This window comes from Mycetomoellerius zeteki, unplaced genomic scaffold, assembly GCF_001594055.1.
Source record: "Mycetomoellerius zeteki isolate Tzet28-1 unplaced genomic scaffold, Tzet1.0 scaffold8, whole genome shotgun sequence".
Taxonomy (NCBI): domain Eukaryota; kingdom Metazoa; phylum Arthropoda; class Insecta; order Hymenoptera; family Formicidae; genus Mycetomoellerius; species Mycetomoellerius zeteki.
In genome coordinates this window covers 423,931-441,455 of record NW_017257830.1, presented here as the reverse complement: position 1 = coordinate 441,455, position 17,525 = coordinate 423,931, and the positions used below count along the sequence as shown (strand labels likewise).

The window sequence follows — 17,525 nt, the reverse complement described above, 5'->3', positions numbered from 1 at the left end:
CAATCATATTCAATCGCTCGGTAAGCATGCACAGCCGCTTTGCCGTCTTGAACTCGCTCAATGGCTGCGTTCAGCAGAACGTTTGTTTTACAACTGTTGGAAGTTTCCTTCGCGCTGATTGGATCATACTTTTAGATCTAGAAGAATGGTCCTATCTCAGCAGACAATCATAAAACGGTTGCAAAACTGTTGAGTCTGCTGAACGCAGCTAATGACTCAAGCCGGTTGCGCCTCTCTGATAAATCTAGGACTCTACAGCCATCATGTTAGGCCTACCATATTGAATTTCCAAAAAGGTCAGAGTACTAAAGAAAGTAGACATACGTACCTACAATTTGAGCTCAGAAAAGAATTTTTTGGTTGAACTGAATTTTGGATAGAGATGTTCACAATTTGACAGAGAATGCCCCATATATGTATATAATTATTTAGGGTTAGTAAATAATGCGTTACTTGTACTACAATGCTACTAAGATAAAATTCTATATTTATATTTATTTATATTTACAGCAAAAATTTGTATATAATATTCTATTAAAGTCAAGAAAAAAAGTAATAAAAATAGTAACGACTCGTTAGTTTTTTACGAACAAGTTACAGTAAAACGAGTTAGTTTTTTTTAGTAACAGAGTTACTTTTTAGAAAAAAGAACGTAATAATATAACAAATTATTTTTATAAAGTAATTTTGCAGACTATTATTACTGTTGATCATTTAAATTTAAATATACAATAAAATATACATATACATATACACACATATCCATATTCCTTCAGCGAGTTCCACCTGGTAAATCATCGTGTCTATTTTCAGACTGTTCATCTAGTTCATCATTTTCTAATGATTTTTCTAATTTTCAGCGCTCATGGCATCCATTTCTATTGATTTTTCTTCGCATAAGCAATAAATTTCTGATAACATGACTGTTTACCGCTGATCTCTTATTTTCATTTTTACGTAAAAATGAATTAGTGCAAAAATAAAAATAAGAGGAATAATCTCCAATGGTTTTAATTTTGACAAATGTTATCCAGGACATGATCCTGAACAACATTCAAGAGGTTTTAGCCGTCAATCGGACATCTTGCATAATGCTTATGCCGGTGGTACTGTAACTTTCAAGCCTTATAACTCGAAAAGTACTTAATGAAAATTAACTTTATTATAGTGTTTTGGAAAGCTCTTGACACCAGCTATTGAATTCTGGCCTCAAAAGTAGGGTGTTCCATTTGAAAAAATCAATTTGATCTTAACGACGCCACCCAAGGTCAAATCAATGGTATCTTCTTATGTCCCCCTCCGAACCGTACAACTTTTGTTTGAAACATTTTTTCGTATCTATCACAGTAGAGTTTTCGAGAAATCTTAATGCATTATTTAAAATGGAACACCTTGTATAACATTTTTATTTTTCAATAAACATTTTGAGTAACGTAAATCTCGTCTGCTTCCTATTCGTAATCCTCCCCCCTACAACAGGCACCTTTTCTTTGCATTTCAGACTTAGATAACATACATTTTAAAATAAAAGATATACAAAGATTTTTTTCTTCAAAACGATACTGGGATCATTACAACGCACATGACATGACGCGGCAATTAAATGTCGTTCTCGTTTTATCTCTTCTTCTTCCACGTAATAAAAATGCTCATCATAAATAACAGAACATGATTTTACGATGCTTAATCCATTACAAAATAGTCTAACACAATAGAAATCGAATACATAGTTTAAAAAATTGAAAAGCGAATTATGTAATTAACGCATATTCTTTCAGCGTAAACTACAAAAATTTAAAGTCACTTAAGAATTCCCTGTTTTTTTCATATTGTAATTTACAATAGTTTGTACAATAGTGGTTTACATTGTCTGTATAAAAACATCTGCGCAAACACAGACTATATATATATATATATATATATATGAAATATCCTGTAGGCGTAATCTTGAAACTTATAATACAACCCTAATTCATATATTTCCTTTAAAAGTCTTGAGTGTTTACTAAACAGGAATCAAATCTCCATGAAATATGGTTCGGATTTCGAATATTGACTAAAAAAAGTCCAAATCTCTATAATGGAATTTCAATCTTAATAAAGTTATAATTAAGTTTGAGTAAGGTACTAGATATGTAGGTATTCCTATCCGCCATTTTGGTTCTACTTGATTGTTATAGTACGATTAGTGACAAAGGTAAATGTTAATTAAGAAGAGCCTACTCATTTCAAATTTTGATAAAAATACACTGAATCGATGCATTTTCGCGTAAAAATAAAGATTTGACAAGAAAAAAGTGCCGCTCTGCTCCGCAAACCGAGATATTAATCCTTAAAGTGTACGACTATTCGGGTTAGGAAATCTGTCACAGCAGTTGTTCAATGCGTTAAAAACACAAATGCACTGCTTTTAAAATACAAATTCACTACTTTATTAGCAAAGAATTTATGTTTTTAAAGCATAGTGAACCACTGTTATGACAGATTTTCTAACCCGAATAATCGTCGACTTTAAGGATTAATATCTCTGTTCGCAGAACAGAGTGACACTTTTTTCTGGTCAATTCTTTATTTTTATGCGAAAACGCATGGATTCAGTGTATTTTTATCGAAATTTGAATTCTTCTTAACATACCTTTGTTACTGTACTATTATACCTATCAATCAAATAGAACCAAGATGGCGGATGAGAATACCTACATATCTAGTGCTTTAGTTTGAGTCTTCATCGAATAAAGTTCTAATATCTAATAAATGAAGTCAAAAATTTTTAATATTATTTTTATTATTGTCTTGTCAAGACTTATACATGGCATAGAACAAATGTATAAGCAAAAAATGAAATATGCCAGTAAATATTTAGTATATTTGTAATAATTCATTTCCATAAAAATAAGCTGGAATCACACGATGCTCGATTTCTTGAATGATAAGCATGCATGTATGCATACTACTATACTCGCTTTGATGCATGCAGTCCGACGTTTGACAAATAACTATGAAATCAGAATTGTTTCTAATCTAAAGACGCTGTCAATAACTATGTTCAGCAGAACACACAACAGTTTTGCAATCATTTTTTATGATTGTCTGCTGAAATAGGACCATTCTTCTAATCTAAAAGTGTACTTCAATCAGCGCGAAGAAAATTTCCAATAATTGCAAAATAAACGTTTTGCTGGACGCAGCCAATAATCTGCTCACATGACTGTTTTTAATCATTTGAGTAATGCAAGAAAACAAGCTATGAAGTAATGCATAAGAAACACAAAATTCATGCATTAAAGAGCATTGTTAATAATTAGATAGAACGGAAAGTTCGCGCGCATATATATATATATATATATATCTCGACAAAAGTCATCAGTCGAATCTGATACCCAATTATGTTTCCAATTTTAGTTTTCTTTATGTAGGCGGAACGGAATGTCAAGTGCAGCAGAGCATTCGTGGCCATGCATACTTAGTGTTAGGGAGGGTACGAGAACAAAAGATCCCAAATTCAAAAAAATCCTGTTCGACTCCATCAATTTTTTCACTGTTTACTATTGATAAATGCGGCATCAGGTTTACAAGATAGCGCTAACAGCAATATACGGAAAAATATATCATGTTCGTAAGGATCTTTCGCCTTTTTTATATACGACGTATATCAGCATGCTGCGCTCAATGCATGAACATATTCTAGCAAGCATCAAGCAGCATACATGCTTATCATTCAAGAAATCAAACATGGTGTGATTCTAATTTAATAGATTATAGATTGTGATAAACGTATAAACTTTTTTTTTCTTCTACAACTTATGTATATATTTTTTGTATAATATGTGAATATTCACGATCCAACTATTTAAAAAATATACCACAAGTGTGTACACACTCGATAAAAAGGAAATTTAATAAGAGACACAAAACTGAAAAAGTCAATCTCTTGGCGAAATATATTTCTTGCGAATCTCAGAGTATGTTGTATTACGTTCTCCTTATAATATTACCTATAATAACAGAGAAATAGAAGACAGAAAGAGAAAGAGAGAGCAAAAGAATAACAAAGCCTCTTCTTTGCTTTCCCGAATATACGCGAAACAGATGGAGCCTAAAAAAACTACTTTGGCCTCAAACCATAGCTGGGTGGTGATGTTGGAGGGATTGTTGGCGTATAAGTGGGAGTAGAGGTTTCGCCCACAATAGCAGTCGCGGAAGCATTCGTCTCGCTTTTGTAACGAATGTTGGTGTATTCTCTACCTAACTGAAGTGATTTCTATAAAAAAAAACAAATTAATTAAAATATGTACGGCCTAAAATAAGATTTTTATTCATGATAATCAAATTTAGTACCTGTTCTGCTTGCATTCGTTGAGATACAGTCTCAATATAATGTAGAACAGCGAGATAGACAAATTTATATTGTGCTTCTGTTTGGACCATTCCTGATCTTCTCGCACGTACTCGCTGTACCGTACGTTGAATGTCAATTTCACAATCCAGTCCTAAACATTAAAAAATTAAATAATATGTTATTAATGTATATCATAATAAGAGAGAGTAAAAATAAATTAATAATCATTTCACAATAAATCATAAAAGATTGTCATTAGTAATATGCCATTGATATTATTATATGCCAAATATATTTAGCATCTTTAATTATACAAGATGCTTAACTCTCATCGCGTATACGGGGTCATTTGTGTCCAGGCGATTTTTTTAATTCTGAATATTTTGAAAACAAATAAGTACGCGCCGTTCTGCTCCTAAAAAAACTTGTGGGGTGGAGAAAGATGCCCGTGAAAGCCCGGCAGTGGATCGCCGAGCAGCGGATATTCAAAATCGAGCGCGGACATATGTAAATGACCCCCGTATACACTCGACACATATTTGTCGTACAAATAAGAAAATGATTTTTTTCGTGTTCCTTGACTATTTTTATAAGTAAAACACATATACAAGGTGTCCGATAAGTTTTGACAAAGTGCTCGTGTGTAGATAGAGCGGACTCAACTGAATAAAAAAAAATTCTCCACCATTTTGCAATTTTCGCAATAATTAACAAGATATTAATTACTAAAAATTGCCCAATATATTAGTCTTCAATAATTTTTTACTCAAATACTATCAACTTTACAGAAAAACAGCAAGGGACAAAAATTGTTTATTTTCTTCTCATAGAACTCTAAAAATTTTTTCAGAATTTTTTATCAACTTTTTAGTACTGCATTTTCTTATTGGCAACTATTTTCACCAACATGAGAAAATACGGTATTAAAAAATCGGCGCGTCAATTTTTTGGTGAAAAAATATAAATTTGTTATGAGGGCATCAAATTACATAACTACTAAATATCAAAACTCCCTCGAGACTTTCCAGGTAAACCTTTTTTTAAATACTTATCGCCTGGACTAATGTGTGACTCCCGTATATATACTTAATGGGTTCTAAAAAAACGTATACATATGGTGAGGGTTAACTGTCCCTATACTTACCATGGCGTTTAATTTGATCTAAAATCATGTCGATAACGATAAATGTGCCAGTCCGGCCAATTCCAGCACTACAATGAACAAGAATTGGTCCTATGCATGGTTCATCCTGATCTTTTGGAACCAAAGATGCTGCAATTGATTCTTGTCTGGCATTTACATCATGTAAAAAGTTCAGTACACAACCAGGATCTGATGGAACACCGTGATCAGGCCACGCCTTAAATCAAATATAAAAATTTAATTCTGATCTTATTTTATACAATTCATTACACAGAATATATGTTGATTATATTTAACTACATAATGTTCATTAATAAAATATACTTTTTAAAAATAACATAAATTTTTTAAAAATATGCAAATAAAAATAAAATATCACTCGAATTAATAACTTCCCACACAGCACCTTTCATTGCAAATATATATTAAATACGTATCTATATTGCATTTACATTGCGTTTCATTTCATATCAAATATAATGTATTAAACACACGTAATTAACGCAATGAAGTATCCAAGTCGAAATACGTACTTAATACGTATGTAGCAGATATATTATGTATATTCAAGTCGAAATATGTATATAATATGTATGTAATATGTAGCAGACATATTGTACATATCCAAGTCGAAATACGTATATGATATATATGTAATATGTAGCAGGTATAGTGTGCATAGCATATTTAAATATATGGATATCAAATACGTAGTTGATACATATATAACAGAATGCAGAATGTAATAATACGTCATAGGATGGCGTACCGTAGTAGCACCACGTAAGATTAAAAAAATCATAAACGGATTACGGATAGTTTTGAGCAAGTGTCTGTGCATGGTTATTATAATCGACTGTATCTAAGATTAAAAAATTTAACAATAGTAAAGTATCATATTAGATCGCGATGTGAACACACAACAATAAAAAAATAGAGGCTTATTTTCAAGTCAAGCTTGAATTTTTAGTGTTAGTCGAAACAATTCGTGTGAAACAAATTTAGGTTAAGTAGTAAAAAATAATTTAAATTAAATAGTAAGTTCCCTGACGGAAAAAAATGTTAACAAAAAAGTACAGAAACACTACATAGATTGAGACAAGATTTTAGAAATTCTTAATTTTTCCTAGATATTCGTAATGGGACATACAATGTCGTGATTAATTTCACGTTTTGAATCTTTAAATTTTAGAGCCAAAGTATTAATCTAGTTGGCATTAAATTTTTTAAAATTCAAAAATAGAATTACCCACTTTGTCCTGTAAATGGCTTATATAATGGCTTATACATGTACATAATACATTTTGAACGCGTATTTGCAATATTAGGAAGTATATAGAAGTTATTAGTAGAAATATTACGTATCAAATACATAATTTACGTATTTAATACGGAAAGAATATGTATTGTTATATGTATTTGATATGTAATGTAAATTACGTATTTACAGAGCATGGAAATTCATCGGTATTAAATACATATCTGATACATGATTTATACGTATTGTTATGAATTTGCTATATAGCTATAATATTGCAAATTTTATGTATCTGATATGTAAGTAAATTACGTATCTATAGGCGGACATTTATCGGTATTAAACATGTATCTGGTATATGATTCATACGTATTGCTCTATATATCTGCTAAATAGCAACATTTCAAATTTCATGTATCTGCTACGTATTTGAAATCTAAAATGATGTGCAGGTTATTAGAAGTTTATTCGGTAAATGTATCGAACAAGGAACACCCCGCTTCGATGACCTTGACCTTAACACATATTATCAAGATCATGATTCTGATTAACCTCCAACAAGTTTTATCAGTCAATCGTTATATCCATTAAAATGTTATTAATAAAATAATTTTTATGAAAGAAACGTAATTTTTGAACATAAAATATCAGGAGTCATGATAGTGTCTCGGTGCTAAGACAAGCGCAGCGACACTACCGTGTTCCTTTACACGAGACCGCGAGTTACGGAGGATCGAGATTACTGGATCTCAATAACGGCTGAACCGATCAAGTTCAACATACGCTCAATCGATAGCTTCCACTCGAATTGTGTAATAAAAGTGCTTTCATTTTTTTCTACGTGCCCTACGAGCGGAGATATTGTGACGCAAAGTCCCGATGTGAAACTTTTTAAGATACGTCGTCGTTATTGTCATTATCTTTATGTTGTTCAAGTTCAACCAGAATGTACTGTTGGACGTTTTGGCGCGAGAGTGCGCTAGCGTATTGATGCAAAGAGTGTTAGTGCTGCATGGTTTCGGAAACATTACCAATGTCGAACGTGCCCATTCTCTGCATTTTGCACTTATATCTATATAAATAACATAACTTAATATTTAACAAAAAGAGGAAACGAAATTATATGCTAATATTTACCCACATAGCAATGTATTTCCTTAGGATATCCTAATTTGATCAGATTGCTCCCATTCTGATCCAAAACATTAAATCGTCCATATGATTAGCTCAGGACATTTGTAATTATCATTGTACTAATATAAAACGTCCCTAGAATATCCTATTTATCCGAAAAAATTTTGATCACTATATTGATAAATTGCATTTTTCAACTTTCAATACATATATGTCATGTACATTTACGTATTTTACGTATATCATAGAGATACATATCTTTGCAATTTAATTGTTAATTTTTTATATGTATACATAAAATCCTACACAGACATACTGAAAACTATCCTTTGTTTCGGGAAGAATTTAATCATATTTATTTATATGTTATTAATTTGACAGTTGCAGCTATAGCTTATTTTGTTTTTTGTTGTGCATAATTTATTTTTAAATAAGTATATGGTTATTTATTAATTGACAAAGCAAAAGGAGTTTTCGGTCTATTTTACAAAATCGGTTCTATCGATTGTAAGTACTGTTTTAATGAAAATTTTCCATTTTACTAATTATATATAAATTAACTATGAAAAACTCTATTTAAAAAAAGCAGACTTTCAGAGGCTCCATGAGCACACTCTGATCAAGTTAAAAGTAAGTGACGAACTCTATTTGCATACGCTTCTTTATAGGGATCCGCGTCATTTTCTCCTTACAGGAAACGAGTCCATTTTTTTTTAGAGAAACTCTTGCTATTATTTATCAGTGATTATGGAACAAATGGAGGTGTTATCAGCAAGTGAATTTGCTAGGTGAGTCATTTCAATGATCTGTTTCTAGTGATACATTTTGAAGGTAATTACGAAGGAGATATCCCGATTTCGATGAAATTAGGCTTATTCGTCGCGTTTTTGCATGAAATGAAAGAATCTGAAAAAAAGCGTTGCTCTGCCCCGCGAACCGAAATATTAAGCGCAATAAACACACGGTAACAATAACGCATTGCATTGAATGTAAAAAATAAAAATTTACAATTTTTTAATTGTTTACATATTTAATTATTGTTTATTATAAAATTTATATCATTTTCTACACTCACGAAGTGCTTCGATGACAAATAACAAAAGCGGAATGAAAATTCGTGGGGAATGCTCGCGTACAAGCTCGGGATACCCGGGTATCCCGGATATTGAACAAACGCGCTATCATATTGAGCCCCGATACAAAGCATAATTTTTTATTAAAAAAATATAGCTCAAAGCGCGTAAATCGATATAAAATGATCCAAATAACGAGGATCTGGCCGGTCTAAGGTGTATTTTGCCGGGAAATTGAAAAATTTTTAATGAGAACACGAAAATGAATACCCGGGTGGCTGGTTATCGACAAGAGGGTTAACAATGTTTGTTAATGGTTTTCTGCAAATTGCTCATTGCAAAATTAAAAATAAAAAAATATTTGCATTGTCTTTTTAAGAAATTCAAAAAATTATATTTCATAATTTTTAAAGAAGTAAAGTTTAAACTTAGAATTTTTTACAGTAATTGAATTTTATTAGGTTAAAAAATTCCTTAATAATAATTTCTCTGACTTTTCCCGGTTTTCCCGATTCTCCCTGACCACTTTTTAATTTCATTGATTTTTTCCGGTTTTCTCTGATTTCCCTGACTGCTAACAACCCTGTATTAATACTTTTTAACGGATAATGACCGATGGGTAAAACTTGTCGGAGGTTACTCAGGATCATGACCTTGATAATATGTGCTAAGATCATCCGAGCGGTGTCCCCTATTCGGTATATTTACTGTTTATTCAGTGTTTTTTAAGAATACGAATATATATTAGATACATTACTTGAAAGTGGTAATGATAAATTCTCCTGGATTCGGAAAATTCCGGTTTGGTTCCTTGCAAAAAAAACTCACGCAGTGTATAATCAGCGGTTGAAGTTCGAGATACAGCACGCACTTTCCACTCGTTACCATATTCGGAACTTTCTCCTTCTTCCGGCCAATAACGCGCACATTTGTTCTAGGAAAAAAGAAGAGAAAATGTCCCAAAAATTAGCTTTCCATTTGTAAGAGCATTTAGAATTTACGAACCTTTCCCCTCTCTATTTCCTTAGTAGTCATAACAATCACACGAGTATTCTCCTGGTAAACCATGTGCCAAAAATCTTGTATGGTATTCGGAAGACAACCTTGCGTAGCTATGTAACATTTGCCAAACGATGAATCATCACCACCACTATCAACAGTAGTGTTTGTTTCATCTCCTTCTTTGTTCTGCAAAACAATTTTATCGTATAAAAATAGTACAAATTTTATAATACTATACAAAATATCTTCAAAATCTGAACTGTTCTTTCAGATTCGTTGGTTAATATAAAATCAATTTTTCAGTGAAAACAACAAGATAACACTAGTTCATAGAAAAAAATTACATTAAACAGGACTAAGAGTTTTTTTTATAAACTTTAGAATGCTGCAAACACGATGCTGCAAGCAAAAAAATTAAATCATGAATTTGTCCAACGTCTTTGCTAAGAAAACTTTTTAATGATATACTTAATTTCTGAGATACTAAATATATCAAAGATATTGATAAAATAAAATTACCCTTATGTAATTAGCATTAATATAATCAGCTCCAGGAATATCAGACACTATGTTTTTTAATCGTACTCTAGTATGATCAAATGGTAAAATGTTTTTATAACGATTCTTAGCACGATTTTCTGGACGTAAACCTTCCTTTCTTGAAAACATATGCCGGCATTCTTGCTGTTGCAACGATTCAAATTCTTCCCAAAAACCAGCCTTTCCTTTGCCACGACCTGCTCCATCCTCATTGCTTCCACTAGTTCCATTCCAACACAGCCAACCATTGGAACAACCATTTTCTTTGTGTAATTGTCTAACTCTGCTTTCGATACTACTAGCATTAATACGCGTTGCATTAAATGGTTGCCTATAAATAATTAATGATGTTTATTAAAAACAATGTAATGCTCTAAAATTGAAAAATACTATAGAATAAATCAAAGTATTATAAATTTTAAGTGAAGTTTTCAATATAATTTTCACATATGTATTATTGTATGTATAACCATAATACATAAAATAACACAAAATAAAATATATAAGATCCTTACCGAAGATGAACAACGCTTCCGCTTGTTTCAACCATTGGATTTCGTTTATAGTGTTCTATTAAATCGCTAAGACTATCAAACTTGTATCCACCACCTACATCATATTTATTATCCTGCAATATTAATTAGTTTCATTTAATTTACTTGCTTCTAATATAGTCAAATACTTATTTTAATTATCCCTAAACACATACATGCACGCGCAGGCGCGTGCGCATACACACACCCAATGTTCTTCTACCTGATGCAACTGAAAAAGTAACAACTTTACACACACGAAAAAATAAATCTAAAAACTTAAATAAAACTTTTTGCGATAGTATTTTTTAAATAATCAAATACATTTTTTTAGTTTAGCATACATGGTCTTTTATGCTGTTTTAAATTCAAAGGCTCCAATTTTATATATCAGTGATCATGAAAATAGAGCCATCTATATAAAAATTAATAAATAGTTATTTTACTCGCGCGCGTTTGTCTTTACTTGTCAGTAATGTCATTTATTATACATCAACAATAATATCAATCAAAAAACATAAGGAGTTATTGCTGAAATAAGGTTCATACTATGTTGCGAGAATCCTCCAACAGTGCCCAGTGCTATAAATAATCTGCTCATAATAATAAAGCCAAATTATTAATGTAATGATGGAATCACACGATGCTCAATTTCTTGAATGATAAGCACGCATGCACACGTTGCTATGCTTGCCTTGATGCATACAGTCTGACGCTTGACAAATAACTATGAAAAATTAGCAATTGTTTCTTTTGATTGATGTATGCAAGGAAATAAGCTATGTAGAGTCTGACCGAAACTTTTACCGAAACTGAACCGAAACACTCGGATACATGTCAGTTTCAACCGAAACCGAAACCAAAATTAAAAAATAGAAATCCTATAAAGGCCATATTTATAGATATATGCCCATGTATCATATATTTTTTCTTCATAAATATCATAATTTATTGAAACAATAATTAAATTTCGGCCGATATCGAAAATCGAAATTTCGGTTGTGTGTCAATTTTGGCCAAAGAATATATAAATACTTCTTCTCTTCATAAACATTATAAATTAATTATTGAAACAATAATTACACATATTAAAATTAATATTTATATGAAGTAATCCATAATAAATATAAAAATCGTGTATATCAGTGTAGTATACGGGGAGGATAGGGGGTGCGTCGCTACGACTGGCGACACGTCGAACGTGGGATATATGGAAGAAAGGACGGTAAAATACACGAGTGACAACTTACAAGTAAACACTTGTTATTATTTAATCCTCTTCACAGTATATTACAATCAGCATGCAACACTTAATGCACGAACGAATTCTAGCATACAGAGTAGGCATGTCTGCATGCATGTATACCATTTAAGAAATCGAGCATCGTGTGATTCCATCTTTAATTTATTAATATAAAAAAAAGTTTGTTAACTATTAATGTGTTCTCATGGATTAGATATAGTAAAATTCAGGGTTGGCGAGATAAAACAAGCAATATTAGCATTAATGTACCTAGCGACTGCGAATGCGCGCCTCGCTGGGCGATCTTATCTCGTCGCGCGCTTGCAATCATTGGTAGCCCGGTAGCGAAAATTTGGCTATTCTCATAAATTAATAACTCGTTAACTAATGTAAAAAATGCAAAATGGTAAAGGACTTTTCTTCTCAGTTTAATTCATTCTACCCCTATACGAGAGTTTTATCGTTAATTATCAAACCCTGTATATGAAGTTGTTACACTTCACTCAAATTTGGGTAAACATAAAAATTTTCCAACATTCAAAAACAGCTACGAAAAAAACTGATTATATCGAATCTGGCAATTTGTTGGTGACTCGACTTATTTTTTTATATGCAAAGGAGATACACGTATTGATTTTGTATTTGTTGAAGAGATATTTGTTGTTAGGAAATAATTTCGTATGATAATTTAGTTCAATTAGACTGTTTAAGTTGGGTATCCTGTATGAAGTTAAGTTGGCAACAAGATTGGAATATGTTTCGTTATTCTTCTTACATTCCAATTCGTTCTTAGCAACAGCACGTAACGGTCATCGGTCATTATCCTTGTAATGTGCATTTAACGATAAATAAATTCGTATTATCAAACTCTATAAGAAGATTAGTTCTTTATCATTTGCTCCAAAGTGAGTCGAAAACAAATTGTTTGGATTACATCATAAACTGTAGAATAAAGGACAAACAATTTTACTACTAATAACTGCTAATACTAATAACTGCGCCCTGTTGGTTTCTACCTTTGATTGTATATAAAATATTATTATATATTATATAATCTAACCTGAGATCGTATCATAACGTGTGTAACACGATCATCAGTCCGTACTGATAGTACAAAATCGCCAGGTTTACTTTGAGACTCACGCACCAAGAAAGATCCATTTTTCCCACGTTCCAGCATTAACCGTTCTGCTTCTTTCGCTGACAAATGACCATGGAACCACCTTTAGTAGCATTTGACTATTACTACATGATATACTATGCAATCATTTAAAATAATATTAACAAATATCAATTTTTGACAAAGAAATATATAAAAAGATCAAACATTATACAAATATTGTATAAAAATATTTTCTCACAAACAATTACAATTTGTACCTTTCAGTCGTAGGATCAGCACAATTGAGAGGAAATTTAAGCTCAATAATTTCACCATTTTTCTCGCGTAACTGTCCACCATTTTCCATGTAAAATTGTACCAATTCAGAAAGAGTAGCAAATTTTTCACCGCCATAAAGATCATAGAAGTCTCCTGCATTTTTTATTTTAATATGAGTCACTTCACCGTTCCGTCTGAAGATAATGAAAATAAAAAAGTATTCGATATCATGTATTAGTATATTTACATGATTTATAATTAATTTATGTAGTGATATAACTTGAACATAATTTTGTATTCACCTAACAGACAATGTAAAGTCACCAGGATTTGAAGAACTTGGTCGTGCTAAAAATGAACTGTCAACTCCTCGTTCCATTAACAAACGTTCCGCCTCTAAACCTGTAATATTGGGGTGAAACCATCTGCAAGTGGAACGTTATCTATTAATATTATTTCTATTACACACATTTGATACTGATAATTAATTGCTCAATTCTCTATGAAGAAAAGATTTATCTATTCAAAATGAGACTCGTTCAGCGGTTACTCATGTAACCATGGATTAGCTTAACCAAGGTTGGTGAGAGAGACTCTAAGTTGTATCAGTTGTATCAATAAATCCATGGGTATGTTCAGAAAGACGCTATTAGTGCTATTTATGTTATTCTATCCTTGTTTTACATCTAATAAACGATGAAAACAGAATAGCTGCATTCAGGAAAAAAAAAAAAAAAAAAAAACTTTATAACTGTTATATAATAAGATTGTTTAATATGATTGATTTATACATTTAGAGATCCAGTGAGAAACTAAGAGTAAAATCAATCATATTAAAGAATTTTACAATAATTGCAAAACTGTTTTTTTTTTCTGCTAAACGCAACCAATGGCCGCATTCAAGCCGGAGAAAGCTGCTAGCCTACTCACCGAGTGAATGGGCGAGTTCAAGACGGCAAAGCGGCTAGGCGTGCTTACCGAGCGATTGAATATGATTGGTTGGATCTATAAGTAACAACCAATTATGTTCATTTGCTTGGCGAGCAGGTTAGCCGCTTTGTCAACTTGAACGCGCCCATTGAATGTGGAATTGGTTGGATCTGTAACAACCAATCATGTTCATTTGCTTGGCGAGTAAGCTAGCCGCTTTGCTGACTTGAACGCGCCCAATGAGTGCATTCAAGCTGACAAAGCAGTTAGTTTGCTTGCCGAGCAAATGAACATGATCGGTTGTTACTTATAGATTCAATCAATCACATTCATTCGCTCGGCGAGCAGAGTAGCAGCTTCATCTGGCTTGAACGCGTCCATTGATACAAATAGTACTGATTGGTCGCGTTCAGTAGACTCAACTATTACGGAGTGGATCCAATAGCAGCGAGAGCTCACTGATCCACTCCACAACAGTTGAGTCTGCTGAACGCGACCAATCACTCTCACTACCCTGGATCAGTGCATATTAAAAGCTAATTTATATAAAATATCTCAATGCAGTGATACAATATAATCAAATTGAATATCCTTAGTAGATAGTTATAATCGCTTAAAATATTTATTTATTTTTACATTTAACTTTGTTAATTTTATGAAAAGCAGCTTTTAATATGCACCGATCTAGCGTAGCGCAAGTGACCGAATCCAAGAAACTGGATTAATCAATGTACTTTTTTCACATTTGAAAACATCACATATTGAAAATATCTTCTTGCATATAAAACCTTAATCTTCAATTATTAGTAATAACGGCAGAGATTAATTATACTCAATTGATCAATCGCAGTGTATTTAATTAATTGTCCTAATTCTGCAACATCTTAACAGTTTGGTATCATTATGTTGTCGTTGCACAGATATCAAATGTATATGTAAAAAAAACTACGGAACAACATAACGATACCAAATTGTTACTAATAGGCTTTCTATAATAAGCCATTATCTAATTTACAATTATAATGTAAGTTTTAAAAGCAAAAAGAAATTGATCAGTTCAGGGCTAGATTTTTTCGTCATTACGAGGGCTACATTTTACGAGAATTTCAAAGCTTTCCGTTTAAATCTCAATGAACAGAGAGCGAGTGAAAAAAAGGCCTTTTTCGGTGGTTTTTATTTTTTTTCTACTTAACCAATAGACCGATTTTAATGTTCCACGTCTCATTTTGTAGATATTTCGAATACCTACAAAATTGCAAAGCTGATTCTACCATGAGTTGGTAGTCGGTAGTCCTAAGTCTTATCGGTGAATCAGTGTAGTTGGCCAATGGCCAACTTGTACAACTAAGACTGACCGATTTTCTTAAGACTGACTAAATTCGACTTTATTCCTTCCCATTAGTCGAATTAAACGATTCGCTGTACAACTAACTAATAAATGCAAAAAAATCATAATCACCTATTTAGGTTAAAACTGGTTAAGATTAAAGACTTCTGACTAACGACTCATTGTATAATTAGCTTTAAACTTAGATAATGGCTTATTGTGGAAAGTCAATAAGAGTATATTAGAGGGCTATACTGACTATTGACTCATAGTAGAATCAGCATTACAACAGAATGCACACAACAGGTGAAACAAAAGCAGAGTATCATAAATCATACCAAAAATAGTAACAAACACACAAATGCCGCACCCTGTACGACCAGGTGGTGACGATTCATTCCTTTGTATAGGTTTCCACTCGAATCATTTCCTCACAAAAAAAAAAAACGCAAAACGCAATTGATATTCTTTACTCTCATAATTAGCACGCGTAAACAAATAAAGAGTAAAGACCGCAGGACAGCATTTAAAATTGTGAGATTGCGGATGAATCATTAATCTATCGCGCCAATGTCCGCGACCGAAGATCAGATTGCACTTGAGATCACGCTTGTCTACATCGTTGCAATTGCATTAGAACGAGTAATGCTCGTAAGTACCTTTGCAAGTACCTTTACGAGAAGATACGAGAGCTCAAATCGCAGCCGCAAAATTACACGTTTCTCACATGCGGCAAAATGTCTCACCTGCGAGATACCATGTTGGAGTTATTTGGACGACTCATGTCAATTATCAATAAATTATTCACAGTGACTCGTTAAAGCGCACGCGGCTCGCCTTGAATTCGATCATGGGACACTTAGCAGTTCGCAGCTTTCCGATAATACATCAAATCAGATCATCAAATCGAGGAAGATGTATGACGATGCCAACACTATCGTCATCTTTGACATGTCCAGTGACGTCCAGCCAGTCCAACCTGTCCAGCTTGTGTGAAAACAAAAAAGCACTTCGATCGTCGCGCTCGATGTGCACACACCACACACACACACACACACACACACACACACACACACACACACACACACCACACACGTGTTCGGGCGAATTCACACATTGGGCGGAATCCATAGACTCAAGATTCGAGATGGTCTTAAGCTAGTGCATGAACCAATCAGAGGCCGGAATCCGTAGTCCATTCTTACGGTGAAATCACACGGTGCGGAAAAAGACTGCGGAATAGAGAATGCGTCATTGAAGCAACCAATCAGCGCTATTCAGCGCTATTCAGAATAGCGCTGATTGGTTGCTTCAATGACGCATTCTCTATTCCGCAGTCTTTTTCCGCATCGTGTGATTTCACCATTATAGCGTTTTCGCTATAAGATCCGGCCGGGTTTGCATCAATCTGGATTGGATTAATGGCGTTTTGTGCTTTCCTATTGGTAGAGCGTGTAACGTCAACCAAAATAGGAAAAATTAATCCAACCCAGATTGGTGCAAATCCGATCGGGCCAAAAATGCTATTATGCCTAATGCCTGATTCACACTGGACGTAGCAAGCGTCAAACAGCGGAGCAGCAACCAGCAGCAACCAACCAGCAAGGCGATACTGGCTGCG

General features: G+C 32.9%; 1 protein-coding gene across 2 annotated transcripts; it reads right to left on the bottom strand.

The window, feature by feature from the left end:
- Window positions 1–4,066: 4,066 nt before the first annotated feature.
- LOC108729859 (tyrosine-protein phosphatase corkscrew) lies at window positions 4,067–16,921 on the bottom strand. Of its 2 annotated transcripts, none has more exons than XM_018459199.1 (11): window positions 16,651–16,921; window positions 13,950–14,072; window positions 13,647–13,841; window positions 13,327–13,489; window positions 11,006–11,118; window positions 10,470–10,821; window positions 9,954–10,136; window positions 9,706–9,882; window positions 5,484–5,700; window positions 4,339–4,490; window positions 4,067–4,261 (listed from the first exon to the last, which is right to left on the bottom strand). In XM_018459199.1, exons 1-11 carry the CDS (start codon window positions 16,686–16,688, stop codon window positions 4,106–4,108), a joined length of 1,869 nt encoding a protein of 622 aa, XP_018314701.1. In that variant the 5' UTR covers window positions 16,689–16,921; the 3' UTR covers window positions 4,067–4,105. The 2 variants fall into 2 exon arrangements, with proteins under 2 accessions (XP_018314701.1, XP_018314702.1); XM_018459200.1 differs by having other exon boundaries at window positions 13,414–13,489.
- Window positions 16,922–17,525: the final 604 nt, after the last annotated feature.